This window comes from Rhineura floridana, chromosome 7 (genome assembly GCF_030035675.1).
Source record: "Rhineura floridana isolate rRhiFlo1 chromosome 7, rRhiFlo1.hap2, whole genome shotgun sequence".
NCBI classification, from domain to species: domain Eukaryota; kingdom Metazoa; phylum Chordata; class Lepidosauria; order Squamata; family Rhineuridae; genus Rhineura; species Rhineura floridana.
In genome coordinates this window covers 90,912,679-90,928,309 of record NC_084486.1, presented here as the reverse complement: position 1 = coordinate 90,928,309, position 15,631 = coordinate 90,912,679, and the positions used below count along the sequence as shown (strand labels likewise).

Here is a 15,631-nt window from a genome sequence, read left to right as displayed (position 1 = left end):
GAGTGCTCTTGTGCTCAGGTCCTGCTTGTGGGATTCCAATAGGCATCTGTGAGAACAGGATGCTGAACTAGATGGGTCACTGGCCTGATCCAGCAGGCTCTTCTTATGTTCTTAGTGGAAAAATAGAGGGGGCAATCTCCAAAACAAAGTTCTGTTGAGCTCCTGTGGAAAAACAGTCCAAACCAGTAAACTATGGTTACTAGCAGCTTTGGAACAAGCCAGGAAATTGAACCCACTTTTATGGTTACCAGCTTTGGAATAAGCCAAAATATTTAAATTGGTTCAGTTTCCTGGCTTGTTCCAATGCTGATGATAGTTTTCAGGCTGGCACAAAACAGGAAACTATGGCTAATTAAAGCACTTCTGGTTTGATTGAAGAGAGGAACGAAGGGGCTGAGGGTGCAGGCAAAAGGCTCTTTCATATATACTGGACTGATTAAGCAGAGATATGGTCATTCAAACTGGAACATTATCTCCTCCCTTTTCCTAGATATAAAGCAAAGTTACTCACTTTGTGGTTAATTTCTACCACCCCAGAGCATTTTCAGCTATTCATGCACTTGTAAGATAAACAACTCAGAAATGAAACGCACATAAAGATGCTGTATCTGAGAAGTACAACATCAAAAGAGCAGGCTCTGTATTAATCTTGTTTAAACTGCAGTTGGTCTACTGAGAATTTCACAAAGTATTTTAAACAATTTTGGTATGGTGGGCAAGAATCTACCTAAAAAGGAAAAAATCACTCCACAATGAAAATTACTAATGGAATTCAATCAAATATTGTCCATTGTTTTATTCAGCATTTCCTTTAGTGTCCATGGAAAGGGAGGTAGGAAGCTGATGAAACCTGCTGGTGAAACCAAGCTGGGAGATACTGTTAATATGGATAAAAGATCAGAAAGTTATGCAGGAGGAACCAGAGCCATAGAAATGAAGAAAAATTCAGCACCACAAAGTATGTTTTCAAGACCCATCCTGTGATTATGATTTGTTTTAATTGTTTTTAATATTACATTTTAAACTGTTGTAACTCACCCTGGACCTGCTGATGAAGGGCAGGTGGCGGCGGCGGCGGCAGTAGTAGTAAGTAGTAGTAGTAGTAATAATAATAATACAAAAGCAGATACTTAAATAATAAAATTAATTCACAACTGAATGGGAATGTGTCAGTCTTAACAGACGAATAAAATTGTATGGATCTTAGTTGGTCATTAGATGACTATGGGTTCCTAATGTGATGTAAGATCAAGAATGCAAGAGGGTATTTTTCCATGTCAAATATATCAACTTCTATAAGGGTAAGTGCTGTACACCAGTGTTAACAAGAACATTTCAGACAGATTACCTAATTTTGATCATCATCAGAAATGAAGAAGTCAGATCGGAACAAATGCAAAGAGCAGTAGCTAGAATGAAGATGCCATTCAAAAATCAAACCTTTACCCATTTACACTTGAACCCACTCATTTCTTGCACTGGGAAAACTAAGTAAAATCTATGGATGGTGGAAACTTGGTTGGAACTGGCAAGTATATACTAAATGTTGGCACTACAGATCTGAACTGTCTACACAACTGTGAGGACTAAGGAAAATATTAAAATTGACAGGATTCTAAGAGCCCCAAGCTTCCAAAAAAAAAAAAAAAAAATCAGGACCACATGCTGCACATAGCCCAACCCACATTTTACAGTTCCTACTTGTATAGTGTGGATTTACTGTGGACTCCAGGGATTATCCATTGTGATATATGAAAATCAATCGTATTTGGACTGAGATTAAGTTGAGAGGTGTAAACATTGCAGGGGGCCCACAAACGGTTGTGGGGCAGATACAGTGGATTTGTTGGAAATATAATTTTATGGTTTATAGTCAATCAGTGCAAAAGCCCTATTCTGTGACATTACTAGAAAATTGGTTCAATAAAAGATGTAATAGAGCACTTGTAAGAAGATGCTTTGATTTTCTGCTGTTTCTTGAAATGCTATTAAAGTACAGAAGAGATAAATTAAACTTAGGGGTTAAAGAGTATGAAATACTGATGATATAACTATCAGAGAAATCCAACTCATTGGTAGCCTGCGGAAGGGGTGTTGGCGGAGGAGGAGCCGGAAGGAAGGTATGCGGCATCCAATTGCCGCTCAGGAGCCTCCGGGCTGGCTGAATGTGGGCTCAGCCGGGAGCTGCGAATGGGGGTCGGAATGTAAAAGCTGGTTCTCATGAATACTCCTAATGGTGAGTAAGCGCTACCCACAGACTTCCATTGTAATTATTTTCTTAGACTGACCTTTTTCTCAGTGTAATTTTGGCCCAGATTGGGACCTGCAAGAGTGCTCCAAACGGAAGTTAGATGTTATGCAAGCCCCCCCCTTGGGTCCTCCTCCGACATGACCCCGGAATGCCCCTTTTTCAGGCCTTCTGCTGGCTTTCGCCGGTACTCCTTCCATCGCGCTGGGCTTCCCCAGCAGACCCCCAGCTGAGCTGGCAGGGTCCTGGCTCTGTCACAGCAGAGCCAGGGTAAGGGGCTTCTGCCAGCACAGGCCAGTTCAGCTGGGACCCCGCCATATCCAACTCCCCTCAACCTGGCGTAAATATGAGTTGGATCACATCCTATGCTTGGTAGGACAAATACAGAAATACTTCTGTGATAGGTAGAGCTTTGTATGTATGTGTATTTAACATAGTAAAATGATTTCTAAAAAGAGAAAATTTTCTTAAATATTGCACAACAGTTGCAAATGTGCAATTTTCCATGGTGCACATATTAGATAGAAACTTGCATTAGACAGAGGGTTTTTACTGTAATATGATACAAATGGATTAAACAATTGTCTCAAATCTATGTGAGATCTATGGTTTCTCCAAGAGGAACTGGACTACCAAGCTCTGGTTGAACAATACTGCAGATGAGCAAAAATTACAAGTTGCTCAGGATCTGCAGCTATTTATATTGGCTCCATCCCTGACACAGCAACCTTCTGGAGACCACTAGCTATTGAAACCTATCAGTGCAAAATTATAGGGCATAATCTTAAAGGAAAAAATTAACATTGTTGGAGCAAAGGAGCAGAATTTAAAACTCAGCCTATCCAGAAGACTGACTCCACCCCCATTCCATTATTAAGATTGTCTAACAATCAGGTATGCAAAGGCATGTAAAGAGGCAATCCCAATGGCTGTTCCTTAACTTTGAATCCTATTCCCCTAGAGACTAACCAAAGCCCAAAAATGAACATCTTCTAGAAACTTTGTACAGCATTTTTATTCAATCTGGCATTTAGTGGCCAGGCATAGGCTAGAATACTTGGTATTCTGTGATGTAACCCAAGGAAGCAGAGGACATATTGGAAATATTCATCTCTCTTATTACTTTCTAATTTCTGTTCCTTAGACCTTTGTTCTGCCATCTTTCTCTGAGCAATTATAATGTTTGTGAACATTCCAAGACATCACTTCAGCCCAGCCAAGCTTGCAGAATGAGAAGCAGTAGGCATCTTAATACTTCACGCATAACTCATGACCATGGAAAGTGTCCTAAAACTGAGAACCAGGGAGACAGACAGCTTCTGACAGAATATTGGTAAACTAAATATTAAAAGGTCTAATAAGTCTTTGTTGGATTCTATTACACTTTGAGATAATATTATTGACCCCTTTCCTATTCATGATGTTTCTACAAGGCAAGTTTGGGAGGAACTTCATTCTGGTCTTATACTGAATGGATGCCTGCATTCTGGTAATGTCTTAACAGTGAGAGACTATTACCCATAATACTTTTGGTTTGATTATGTTCTTTAAAATATATAAATTTTAATGAAAAAAACTGAAAATGTATGAAATGCAAAGCTTATGAAGTAAGCTGAATAATAATATAAGACTGATACATCAAAACAAAATTGATTCTTTAAAATTCAGATCATCTCAAAGCCATACTATATCTTTGGGAGAAAAAAGTTCTTTTGACAATACTTGAGAAATGGGATCCAGTTTGCTACAGAATCATTTCATCTTTTTCCTGGTTCTTTTGGCTTATAAAATGTGTCAACGAGACATGAAAGCAAATTCTCAAATTTTATCTTTTAATTCAGTAATACTAAGTATTACTTGAGATCTCTATTTCCTTGCAAGCAGCATACTTGCTTCAGCTGCTATATAAAAATAGATTTGTGTTCTTTCCTCACTGAGTCATCAGTATAATAAAAAAGTAACAGACCATATGGGATTTCATAACCTAACATTTTCAATATTAAATCTATAACCCTTCCCCAGTATTCTTTTACCAAATTATACTTCCATCATATATGATAATAGTCTCCCAGTTCTTTCCGAAATTTCCAACATGCCTTTAGGTAATTTTTATTATGACTTCAAGAGCTATATACCACATTAGTATTATTTTAGATGTTTTCCCTCATAAACATATTTAAAGAGAACTGTGCAACCTATTTTAAAATGTCTCTCAATTCTCCATAGGTATGCTACTTCCTACAATCTTGTGCCCGCTTAATTATGTGCTTAGTATCGATATGTATATTTCAGTATCATATTTCAACAGCAAATGATACATTCCAGATAATAAATGAACTTGAGTTTTTGTCATCAATTTCTCAAATGTGGTTAGATCTCTCATCACTGGCCTTCAAGAATTCCTGACCTACTGTTCTAATCTGAAAATACTCGAACCAGGGTGGATTTTCTAAGCACATACATTTTTTTATTTTTAGTATATCCAATTTTATTTTAATAATTTTTTATAACAGCAATAATTAATAATATGAGTTGTTTTTATGAGTCTTCAATAGAATCTACAGTAAATTTCCTTCCTGTTTGGCCCAAAATGCTGTTTTAGCCAAGCCTAGCCCATCTGCCCAAGAGCACAAGCTGATTGGTGGGGCATTTTAAAGTGGCGTACAAAGTGTTGAACACTGACAGTTGCCAATCAACTGACAGCATTATGACATTAGATGACTGACTGGTGGGTTGTCTCACCCACCTGTCAAAGTTGGCCTGTGGGGGTGGGGGAAAATAAGGATCTGGCTTATAGGGTCAAAACGTTTCCTTACCCTTGATCTACTTGATCCCTGGCTATGAAAGCAAAATATCTCTGCGAATTTGGGAGATGAACAATGTCACCTACCCTATTTACACAGAAGAGAAAAGGATAGCAGACCTCCACAAATTTATCCCATCAGATATCGGTGTCTTACTGAGACTTTCAAGTCAAAATAGTAAGACTAGAGGTTAGTAGTAGCAATTAATGAATATGCAGTATATATAATTGAACTTGAAAGGCACATCTGCATCAAGATGAATTATGTGAGTGGCTCTAGCAACTGGAGCAACTTTGATTTTGAGAACACAAGAAAATAAGTGTAATCATAGATACCAGCTCTTTTAAATGTTAAAAAGCTAGAGAATTATTTAGATTTCTAACTTATGCTCAGGGCAATTAACAAAAACCCAGATCTTCAAAAGTTCATACAATGAAACAGATAACCAAAATGTTCAGCTGACCCTGTATATCTATCAATTTAATGCCCTCTTAAACAAAAATGTTTTGGTATCTAGATGCTCAGACTGTCAGGATATCTAAGCCAAGGATAAGCAGCCAAGGATATCTCTCTATATGCCTCAACTCATGGATTCATTTCCATGAAAATTCATGAAAAGGGAAACTGCATCATGACTCTATACGTTGCAGCGCCATCACTGTCCGAATTCTACATTTCTAAGATAACATGGGAAAAAGAAATTTCATCTCTTCTGGAGAAGATTAATGAACTGTACTTTCATCTGGAACTCGCATATCATCCCAAATCACCTTACAGCCATTTTCTTTCTTTTTGTAACATGGGTACCCATCCCATGAATACTTACTGCTGAGGGCACTTGATCCCTGCATATCATAAAGGGCAAAGTCACACACATGGGACGAACTAAAATCTAAAATATGAAGACTTATCATTTAGTTGGAAGTGTTCCTGGAAGGCCAAAGGAAACTACTGCAGACTCTGAAGCAGTAACATATTCATGCTGCTGGAACCCAGACCCATCTAAGGTGAACTCACCATATTCCGCATTAGCTGCAAACTCAACCACGGTAATCATCTTTATACTAGATTGTAGGATTGAGGCTATGAAATATGAATGTCAGTAATCAAGTTCAACATTTTTTGGGGGGGGAGGGCATGGATCTTTCTGAGTCCGTGATAAGTGTCCCTAGCCACTACTGTAATCTGGCAGCTCCAGGGAGCAATGATGCAGCCAGAAGCACCCACAGTTGTAAGCCTGAGTGATTAGGAAAGAGGTCCTGAAGAGATGATGTATCATCAGCAAGATCTGGAATCTCCCTACGAGAAATAACAATTACCTCTAGAGTAGGGGTGGGGAACCAGTGGCCTTTCAGATGCTCCTAGACTACAACTCCTATCATCCCTGACCTTTGGTCATGCAGGTTCAGGCTAATGGGAGTTGGAGTCTAACAACATCTGGAGGGCCATAGGTGCCCCATCCCTGGTCTAGCAAGGCCCTGTAAAGACTATTCAGATCCAACAGTCACATCATCAATGGTATCAAAGACCACAGAAAGAGTCAATAAACATAGGATAGTTTGTGATGTTATGCTTTATAATGCTGATTCTTCATAAAAGCTACTACAAAAATGGTTTGAGGATTTAAAAAAAATAAAATCAGGTAATTTTGGAAAATTATATTTCAAGGGACAAAATTATTTTGACTTGATAATTAGTTTACATATAAAATAATCAAGAGGGAAAGCTGCGTATCAGAGAAGGAAGTTTTCAAGAAGATAATTTTTATAAAAAGTATTTTTCAGTAGTCCATGCTCTGGTAACCTCCAGCTAGATTGCTGCAATGCGCTCTATGTGGGGCTCCCTTTGAAGACAGTTCAGAAACTGCAGCTTGTGCAAAATGCAGTGGCCAGACTGGTAACAGGGACCAGATGGTTTGAACGTATAAAACCGATTCTGGCCCGCTTGCATTGGCTGCCTATATGTTTCCGAGCCCTATTCAAGGTGCTGGGTTTAACCTATAAAGCCTTACTTGGCTTGGGACCAATACCTGACGAAACGCCTCTCCTGACATGAACCCACCCGTACACTACGTTCAATATTAAAGTTCCTCCTCCGGGTGCCTACTCCAAAGGAAGCTTGGAGGATGGCAACAAAAGAAAGGGCGTTTTCAGTGGTGGCTCCCAAATTATGGAATGATCTCCCTGATGAAGCTCACCTGGCGCCAACAGTTATCTTTTTGGTGCCAGATCAAGACTTTCCTTTTCTCCCAGGCATTCAAACAGCATGTGCTGAGCTCTGACCCCAGGTCTTTTACCTGGTTTATCTGTGCTTTATGGTTTGTATGATTTTTAAAATTGTGTATTTGTTTTTAATGTTCAATGTTTTCAATTTTTGTAAACCGCCCAGAGAGCTTCGGCTATGGGGCAGTATATAAATGTAATAAACCAACCAACTGACCACTGTCATGAAATACAAACAATACTAAGGATGTCTCAGTTCAAAGCTTCAGTTTCATTCATAAAACAATGTTGCCCTTAAAATAGCCTTTATGACCAAGCCTTTCTGTCTGGTCTGTTCCCAGATGAAGTTATAAATAGCTTTCAAGTGTTATAATAACTTCACACATCTCTGCGCTTTACCTTTCCCATTATCTACTATTTTTGCTCCTTTACAAGGAAAGGCAGAATATACATTTAATAATAAAAAAAAGGAATCACAATTCATCAGCAAAGTGGATTTACAAAGTGGTTTTGAACCAGATGCTGCAAATTTCATGCAAGTAGTACTGGGTGAACTATTTGGTCTATGATACAGGAGGTACCATTGTAAAGGTCTCACAGCTTCTAAGAAACTTGGTGTATTAAACTACATGTTTGTTCACAGATTCTTATGGACTAAACTGAAACAGTATTTATATTTTAAAATAAAAAGATTAATGTATTAAGAAAATTTTATGAGTTCTATGCTAGCTGATATGATGAATTACATTATTATAAAAGCATTAACCAAAGTAACTGGAGAATGGGTCTATAAGAGTACAGCATCACTGGTGGTCATTAAGTCCACATAAGAACTAGGTATAGCTGAGTTGTGTGGAATGTTATCTTCCATGCTAGGCTGCAGTCCCATTAAAATGAGTGTGGTTACTTCTGAACAAACATGTTTAGGGTTTCACTGCACAAATTCCAACTATTTCAAGCTACAGTTAATTAAAAACAGCATTTGCTTACCTGTGAATTCTCCTTCTACTTGTTTGCCAGTCAGTGAAGAATACGGTCCAGGGTTCTGGACCACTGAATACAAACAAGTAGGGAGAACTGACTTTTAACACATGCATAAATAAAACTGCCATCTTTCAGTGGATTGGGCTGGTGGAAGGAGATGCTTCAAGGTACATATTTTTCCTACCAATGTTTGTGAACAATGTTTAGAGCTGGAGTCCACAACACAGTGTTCATGGGCACCCTGAGACACTCCCTATGGCACCTGCCAAGCTCCCCTGCTCCTCCCAAATTTTATCTTCCTTGTTTTTCAAAAGCAGTGTTTTTTTGTTTAAGGGTGTTGCCTGTTTTGGGAAGGTGTTGCCTGTTTTTTCTCTTTTTGGTCTGTATTTTATTTGTTTTGGGTATGTAAGTGTTTTGCCTTCTTTTGGGGGGGGGGAGTTCTGACCATTGCCAGTTTTTCTTCTGCAAAATTGTTATTTTGTGGTACCCATGACAGGTTTCCAGATGTGTCAGCCCCAAAAACATTAGATTTAGAATGAAGAGTGATTTTCTTTCCTTTTTGTCTATCAGGAATTATAATCATTCCCATCCCTTAAACTAGCAATACAGGATTCTAAGGTTGAAATGCCCATGCATATTTACATGGGAGTAAGTCCTACTGTGCTTAGTGAGATTCCCACATAAATATACCAAGGAGTAGGTCTTAATAAATCTAAGTGACTTTCTTCATGATCCAAGTAATTTTCCTTCAACAAAAAACATCTTCTGTATAGCAGAGATGGGGAGCCTATGGCCCTCCAGATGCTGTTGGGATTCCAACTTTCATCATCCCTGACCACTGATGCTGACTGCAGCAATGGAAGTTGAGAATCCAACAACATCTGAAAGGCCACATGCTCCCCATCCCTGTTATATTATTTGATGGGAGTTTATATCAACTGTCTCTATTTTTAGTTTCTAAAGGTTAGGAAAATATGAAGCTGTGTGTCAAATCCTAATGGTTTGGATCATAATTTCCCTTTTGTTCATGGAACAGGGCTTTCCAGATTTTCTCTTCCCTCTACAGCCATCAGCACCCCATCCCCAAATCTGCTTGGAAATGGTGTGAGAAAGGAGACTGCTAATGGATGTGGGATCAGAGGAAGTTGCACCTGCAAGTGCAAAGAGAAGAGCAGCTAAGGTCTTAATCTTATGAACATTTACATTAGTCTTACTGAGCTCAGTTGGACTTGCTTCTGAATAAACACACACAGGATCAAGCCGATTGTAAAAATTATCTCCATCTAGTTTATAACAGAATGAACTCCATCTCAGACTCCAAGTAGATAAGGAAACATATTCGCACAAGCTTCTCTGTCTACTGCCCCAAAGTTTATAAGGAGGAAAGTAGTGTTTGATAGGATTGTAACTGAATAAATTTAGCAGAGGTATTCCTTTTACTTCAGCTTTATACTTCAACTGGAGGTAGAATAGAAATGGGCTTTAAAAAGAGAGACAGAGCTCAATGTCTGGATTGTATCCTTTGTTTGTGTGTATGTAATATCTTTGACAATTAAGAAACCTAGACGTTGGAAGTAGGGGGTTGTTTTAGATATAATTTTCAATAACTGTTTCTCAGAAATGGTTTCTATTTCCTAAAGCAGTGCAGGAGCACTTTCTTGAAGCCCAAGAAAAAGTTTAGAGTTCAGCATGTCTTCAAAGTTAGGCTATTAGGTGATAATGTATCAAGAGTCAAACACAAAACAAAACTGGAAGGTTTTTACTTTCTGAAGTGTAATAGTCTTCAAATGTTTGCTGCTGTTTATTTTTCTGTTTGGACAACATCAAGTCAGTCTACACAGCTAAGCAACGACTTCTACTTCGTACATTTTCCTATGAAATGAATGCTAATATGTCATGTGATCCTGCTCCTATCTTTCAAATCCTTGTTATGTTAACCACTTAGAGGTTTTTGTTGATTAAACAGTATATAAATCTTTTCAAATAAATAAAAAATAACTAAGAATATGTTAACAACTTTATTTCTTCAGGGGAAAAGATGTATTTTATCCAACTTTGTGGACAAATAATTGGAAATAAGAACTATTTCTCTAAAATGGTGTAGCGCCTGAACAAATTGGAAGTCAAGGGATTCCAAGTATGCTGTGCTTATATGGCATTTACTTGCTGAAAAGCTGTACTTCACACAAGGTGGTATATATTCAGAAGACAAAAAATGAAAACAGATAGCCTCAACAAGTTAGTTTTTGAGGGTAAAATCCCCCCTGCTTGAGTGAGTGCTTCTGGTATTATAGTCATTGTACACTGGAATGGGAACATGAGACTGGGCTTTCAATTTGCTTTCCTATGCAGGTGTTTCAGCAATGCTAGGAGTAGGGAATAACCATGGTACACAAAACTCTTAATACTAAAGGCAATTTAAACAGATCATATACAGTAATGAACAGTTTTGCAATGCTTGTGATACAACTGCTTGAATTATTAAGGAAGGGGTGCCAGAAGTGGAGAGAGATTTCTACAGCCCTTATGTGGGCAACTACGAAGAGTTTTCCCCTATTCATATATCCCAATCAGTACTTTCTGGTACACATACCTCGAAGAATTCTCTCCTCATGGCAACGTAGAAAGTCCCAGATTCTAACAGTGCCGTCATCAGAGCATGTAGCAAATTTATTATCCGTGGGTGAGAAACTGTTACATGAAGACACACAGCAGGGGAAAGAAGTCAGCATTTAACAGATCTAAACTTCTCAGACAGGGCAAAATTTAGCTAAAGTGTTAAAATACCGATGGAGGCATTTGAAAGTATCGGGCCTGTAAAATTATACTTCATTCTGTTGACATAATTGAGTCCATTTGCATAAAAGAGAGTTCTGCTATGTACTCCAGTGGAGCAAAAGTCCTTTTTTCTGCATTTTGTTCCCCAACCAAAGAGACAGCTTCAGCAGAACTTAACAGTGTGTCCTGTTGGACCTAAGGTTGAATAGATATGCACTTTAGATATGAAACTGACAAAAGCACACATACCATGCTTTTGAGAAAAGTACAGAAAAATCAGTCCCAGAAGAGTAAATACTAAATATATTTCTTCATCCACCAATGATGTCTAAAAAGAGAAGGGGGAACAGCTACAAGTACTTGCTTACAAAAAAAACCCAATAAATCATGTATGGCCTACATATGCAAAAAAAATGAGGAAAAAGTTCCCACTCCAGTGAAAAATTAGAGCCATGGAAGAAGCTTCAAAACTTGTGAAGGGCACTATGTTATGCTTTGGTTGGACCATCATCAGTTATGGATGGGAAGCCACTTCCTTTCTGATGAGTGAAGAACCAAGGAAGAATTTGTTGAGATTATTCAAACAGTAGTCCCCCTGAAATTTCTGAAACATTTATATGCAAGAAGAACTTAGTTTGGAGAAATCCACTTCACAGATACAACACTGTGCACTTTATACGTCACTTCTTGTTAAGATTTGTCAGGAAATCCTGAATCAAAAGGGAAAATAGTAAATTCAATGGAAAGTGCTTCTGCTGTGGTGAATCTTCTTCCCCAATGAACAGCACCAAAACCTGAGGGAACACTGCTGTAGGTTTAGTATTCTTCTGCAGCTCCTCTTCAGGCACACTTTAATAAAACAGATTTCCTTGACTCGCATCACTTGCTAAAGACTAAGTATTCTTCACATGCATCTCAGCAAGGAATTCTCAGTTTACGTGTTATATTAAGTATACATTTGCACGATTGGAACATTGACACTGAACCAGGTAGATGTCCTAAAGTTGTCTTGTCAGCTTTAGATTCCAAGCTTGAAGAACCCATTCAATACTAATCATGACTTCTGGATGTGGAAATCGGTGTGGGTCCTTTATGCTACTGGACATCTTGGCCTCACCAAGCCAAGCAGTTCTTCACTTTATTTAGCTTTTTTATGTTGTGAGAACTATGCAGCTGCTTTATTTCTGGATTATATTTTATTCAATTATATTATTAAATACTGAATTCTTTATTTGGAATGAAATTGTCATCTTACACAGTGAGCAAAAAAGAGAGCAACTGATACACATTGTGATCATATATAAGAGACACCAATACCAGTGCAAAATGCAGCAGACAAATACATCTCTAACATATTGCAGAGGCAGATACTGGGATAACACTATTTCAGAGAAATGCCAGCAAATCAGTGAAATTCTGGAAACAAAAGAAAATATGTTTACGTGGTGCAAGACATTTCCCAGAATCTGACAACACCCATGCATGTCTGCATCCAGAATACACTTAGAGAATAGTCTAATCATGGAAATAGGAACTACAGAAAATGGTATATTGTGTATAAACCTGGCCTCTCTAATCGCCTCCTTATGTGCCTGGAACATCTTGACGTTGTTCATGTTGGACTGCCAATACTTCACATATCCCCCATGGTCTGCAGTCAACATCCACATGTCATTATGTGACCAAGTCATAGCTCTTACTGGACTGTCATGAGCCTGCAAAGTCAAAAAGAAAGACTTCTAGTGAACATGTTCAAGTGATCTCATGCACAATCACTTTACTTTCATTGAGAAGTTTTCTAGTATCAGTTACGTAGGTAAATATAAGAAAGACAATGCCATATATGCAAATCTATACATTCATTTGGTGAAGTCCATTATCACATCTTCAGCAGCACCGTAATAAGTGTTATTTAACAATGTTAGCATTTTGTCTGCAAATGTGATTTTATCACCACCAACAACTGTAAGCAGAATGGAAGAGTCTCTCATATTAGAAGGTGACAAAAATTCTAAGTTTTAAATAAATTAACCAAAATCTCAATAGCCAAAGGAAAGAAGCATAAAACTCAAAATGGTTCCATCTATTTACAGTGGCAAAAATCAGACATTACTGAAAGAATTACAAACCAGATAAATTTGATATGGATTTACCTGTAATATTGTTTCAAAGTTGAAAGTAAGACCATTCCATAAGGTGAATTCTCCACTAGAAGCCCCAGTAACTAAGCGTCTCCCTTCTGGAGTCCACTGCAAGAACAAACATGAATTAAGATTGTATTAGAACACAAATTGTTATCCTACCACTATTGCAGAGTTCATTGCAAGGGTTTATATGTAGTCAGCAGAGTTATATAGTCAGCAGAGTTGCATTCTGCAGCCTTGCCTATGTTGGTGTTCACATATACAGTATACACCCCTTCAACCCTCATTCTGGTCTATTTGTGCAACTGTGACAAAAATACTGTGCACTATCATTGGGTCCTATAAAATGGGATTATTTTTATAATTATTATTGTATTAAAATAGCCCTTTCTCTAACAAAGCCCAGGGCAATGTATCACAAAGGATAAACAACACAATTACATCAATGATTTAAAAAAATACTGAACTAAAAAAACCCATAAAATAGTAGTGACATTCTCAATTCTCAGCAATTTAACACAGCACCATGGGGTGCAACACCATACTTACCCTAACAACAAAAACTGGACATTTCACTTTATTGGTAGATGTCCTAACAAACTTTGTTGTTACAGCATTCATAGGATTGTTCAACATTCCTATAGGTGGGACCAGCTAAAAGAGAGAAAAAAGGTTAAATTTATTCTTGCACTTAATACATACAAAACATTATAAAAAAATTAATTTGTTTGCAAGCTTGAGTTCTAGAACAAGTAAGCTGAACAAGCTCAACTTTTGTGGAGACACAACAAAAGCATACTTAGCTTCATTCTGATTTTAAGACTTATTCTACAATAGGGCTTGGATCCAGAAATCCCGGGGCAGATAGAAGGCACTTCTACTTCCATAAGAACATCTGTCGCTAATTCCCATAATCACCTGCAGTTCTCCCATATACCCTGAAAACTAGCTCCAGAGGATGAGGGGAAGCCTACGGAGCAGCTTTGCTGGGGGACACAGGACGACTGAAGTATTGAGTAACATACAAAGAGCCAAAGTGTCTTCTGCTCATGCAGTAGAACTTTAGCTAGCTCAAAACACGCAAAGGTAAGAAAACAAATTCACTTTCTTTCAGACCCAATTGTCAAGTTAAGTTTCTTTAGTACAATTATTCCTATCTCCCACATTTAAAGGGACAATTACTGTTTATACCGAATTCTTCAGTCTTTGAAAAAAATGCTTTATTATCCAAAGGACAAAAATGTTTACTTACATCATTGTAATACCCAGCATCAGGCTGAATTGCATGCATATCCCGTTGATCTCTTTGCCACACTCTGTTCTGGAAAGAATAAAAAACATTTTGATTAATATTATTGGTTAGTGCATGATAGCTAGCTTGGAGCAATGGAGAAACAGTGCCTTCCTATCTGCTCCTCCAGGCTAGTGCTATTTTTGGAAAAGGGAAAGCAGTATTTTTACTTATGTGAAACCTAAGAAACCTAGAAGGAGCTGGCAGCCTTCTTCTTCAAAGCAGTGCAAAGCAAGAAGTTGAACTCAGAATCCCCAATATTAAGTCATCCCTCCCTCTTCAGATTTGCTACCAAGCAGCACCAGTCTGAGCCAGTTTCCTAGGAAAATAAAATTCCATCTCATAATCAAAAGTGGTTAACTTGTGGCCAACATGGCCAATGGTCAGAGAGGATGGAGCTTGTAGTCCAGCAACATCTGGAGGGCCACAAGTTAAGCCACGTCTGCTCTAGTAAGATCAGAACACAGTTAGATCTTGCTGAATGAGTCTTATTCATTAGCGAGGGCAGCAAACTAACCTCTTATTTGCTGTTTCCCTAGCTTTGGTGTGCCTGATATGAAGGATGAGCTGGAGCTTCCGTTAGTCTTCGAGGACTGAAAATAAGAATAGTTTTTGCCCTCTTTCTAGGGCATTTTTGGTGTGAAATTTTTAAGTGCATTGTCAGAAATGGCTCAGACCTGGTAACAGAATTCCCCCTTTCCCACAGCCACTCTCAATATCAGCATTTAAAGCTAGTTTTCACAAAATATTTGGCACAATCTTCACTAATTAGAAATTTGGGCTTAATAATTATAGGCTAATTTTGTCTCAAGTTAATCTAAATCTTCTAACATTTAATAAGCAATTGTAGGTGCAACAGGTTCTGAACATACCTCCAAATATTTGATTACAGAAGGATTATAGTCTATAGTTTTTCGGTTCACAGCTTTTCTCATACGTTTTCCATCGAACGTGAGCTGCTGCATTGCCTGCTGCTGAGCAAAATCAGGTCTCTTATAGAATAGTTGCCGAGGGGCCTGGTGCTGAAACCTTGGCATATGGAAAAATCGTGGTGGTGATCCAATCTCTGTAGCCATGGTGACTTTTGCTTTGAAAGATCTAAAAAACAAACAAAAAATTCAAATTAAAAATAAAGCTTTAACTAGAAATGCAAAAATATA

General features: G+C 38.0%; 1 protein-coding gene across 5 annotated transcripts in view; it reads right to left on the bottom strand.

The window, feature by feature from the left end:
• WDR33 (WD repeat domain 33) overlaps nt 1-15,631 on the bottom strand; it is a 66,840-nt gene that overhangs the window by 32,776 nt on the left and 18,433 nt on the right. For all 5 annotated transcript variants that reach the window (XM_061636405.1, XM_061636406.1, XM_061636407.1 and 2 more), the window contains 6 exons: nt 15,344-15,569; nt 14,433-14,501; nt 13,730-13,834; nt 13,190-13,285; nt 12,600-12,751; nt 10,852-10,949 (listed from right to left, as the gene is read on the bottom strand). In XM_061636405.1, coding sequence (XP_061492389.1) covers nt 10,852-10,949; nt 12,600-12,751; nt 13,190-13,285; nt 13,730-13,834; nt 14,433-14,501; nt 15,344-15,547 — 724 coding nt within the window. In that variant the 5' untranslated portion in view covers nt 15,548-15,569. The remainder of the gene's footprint in view (nt 1-10,851; nt 10,950-12,599; nt 12,752-13,189; nt 13,286-13,729; nt 13,835-14,432; nt 14,502-15,343; nt 15,570-15,631) is intronic.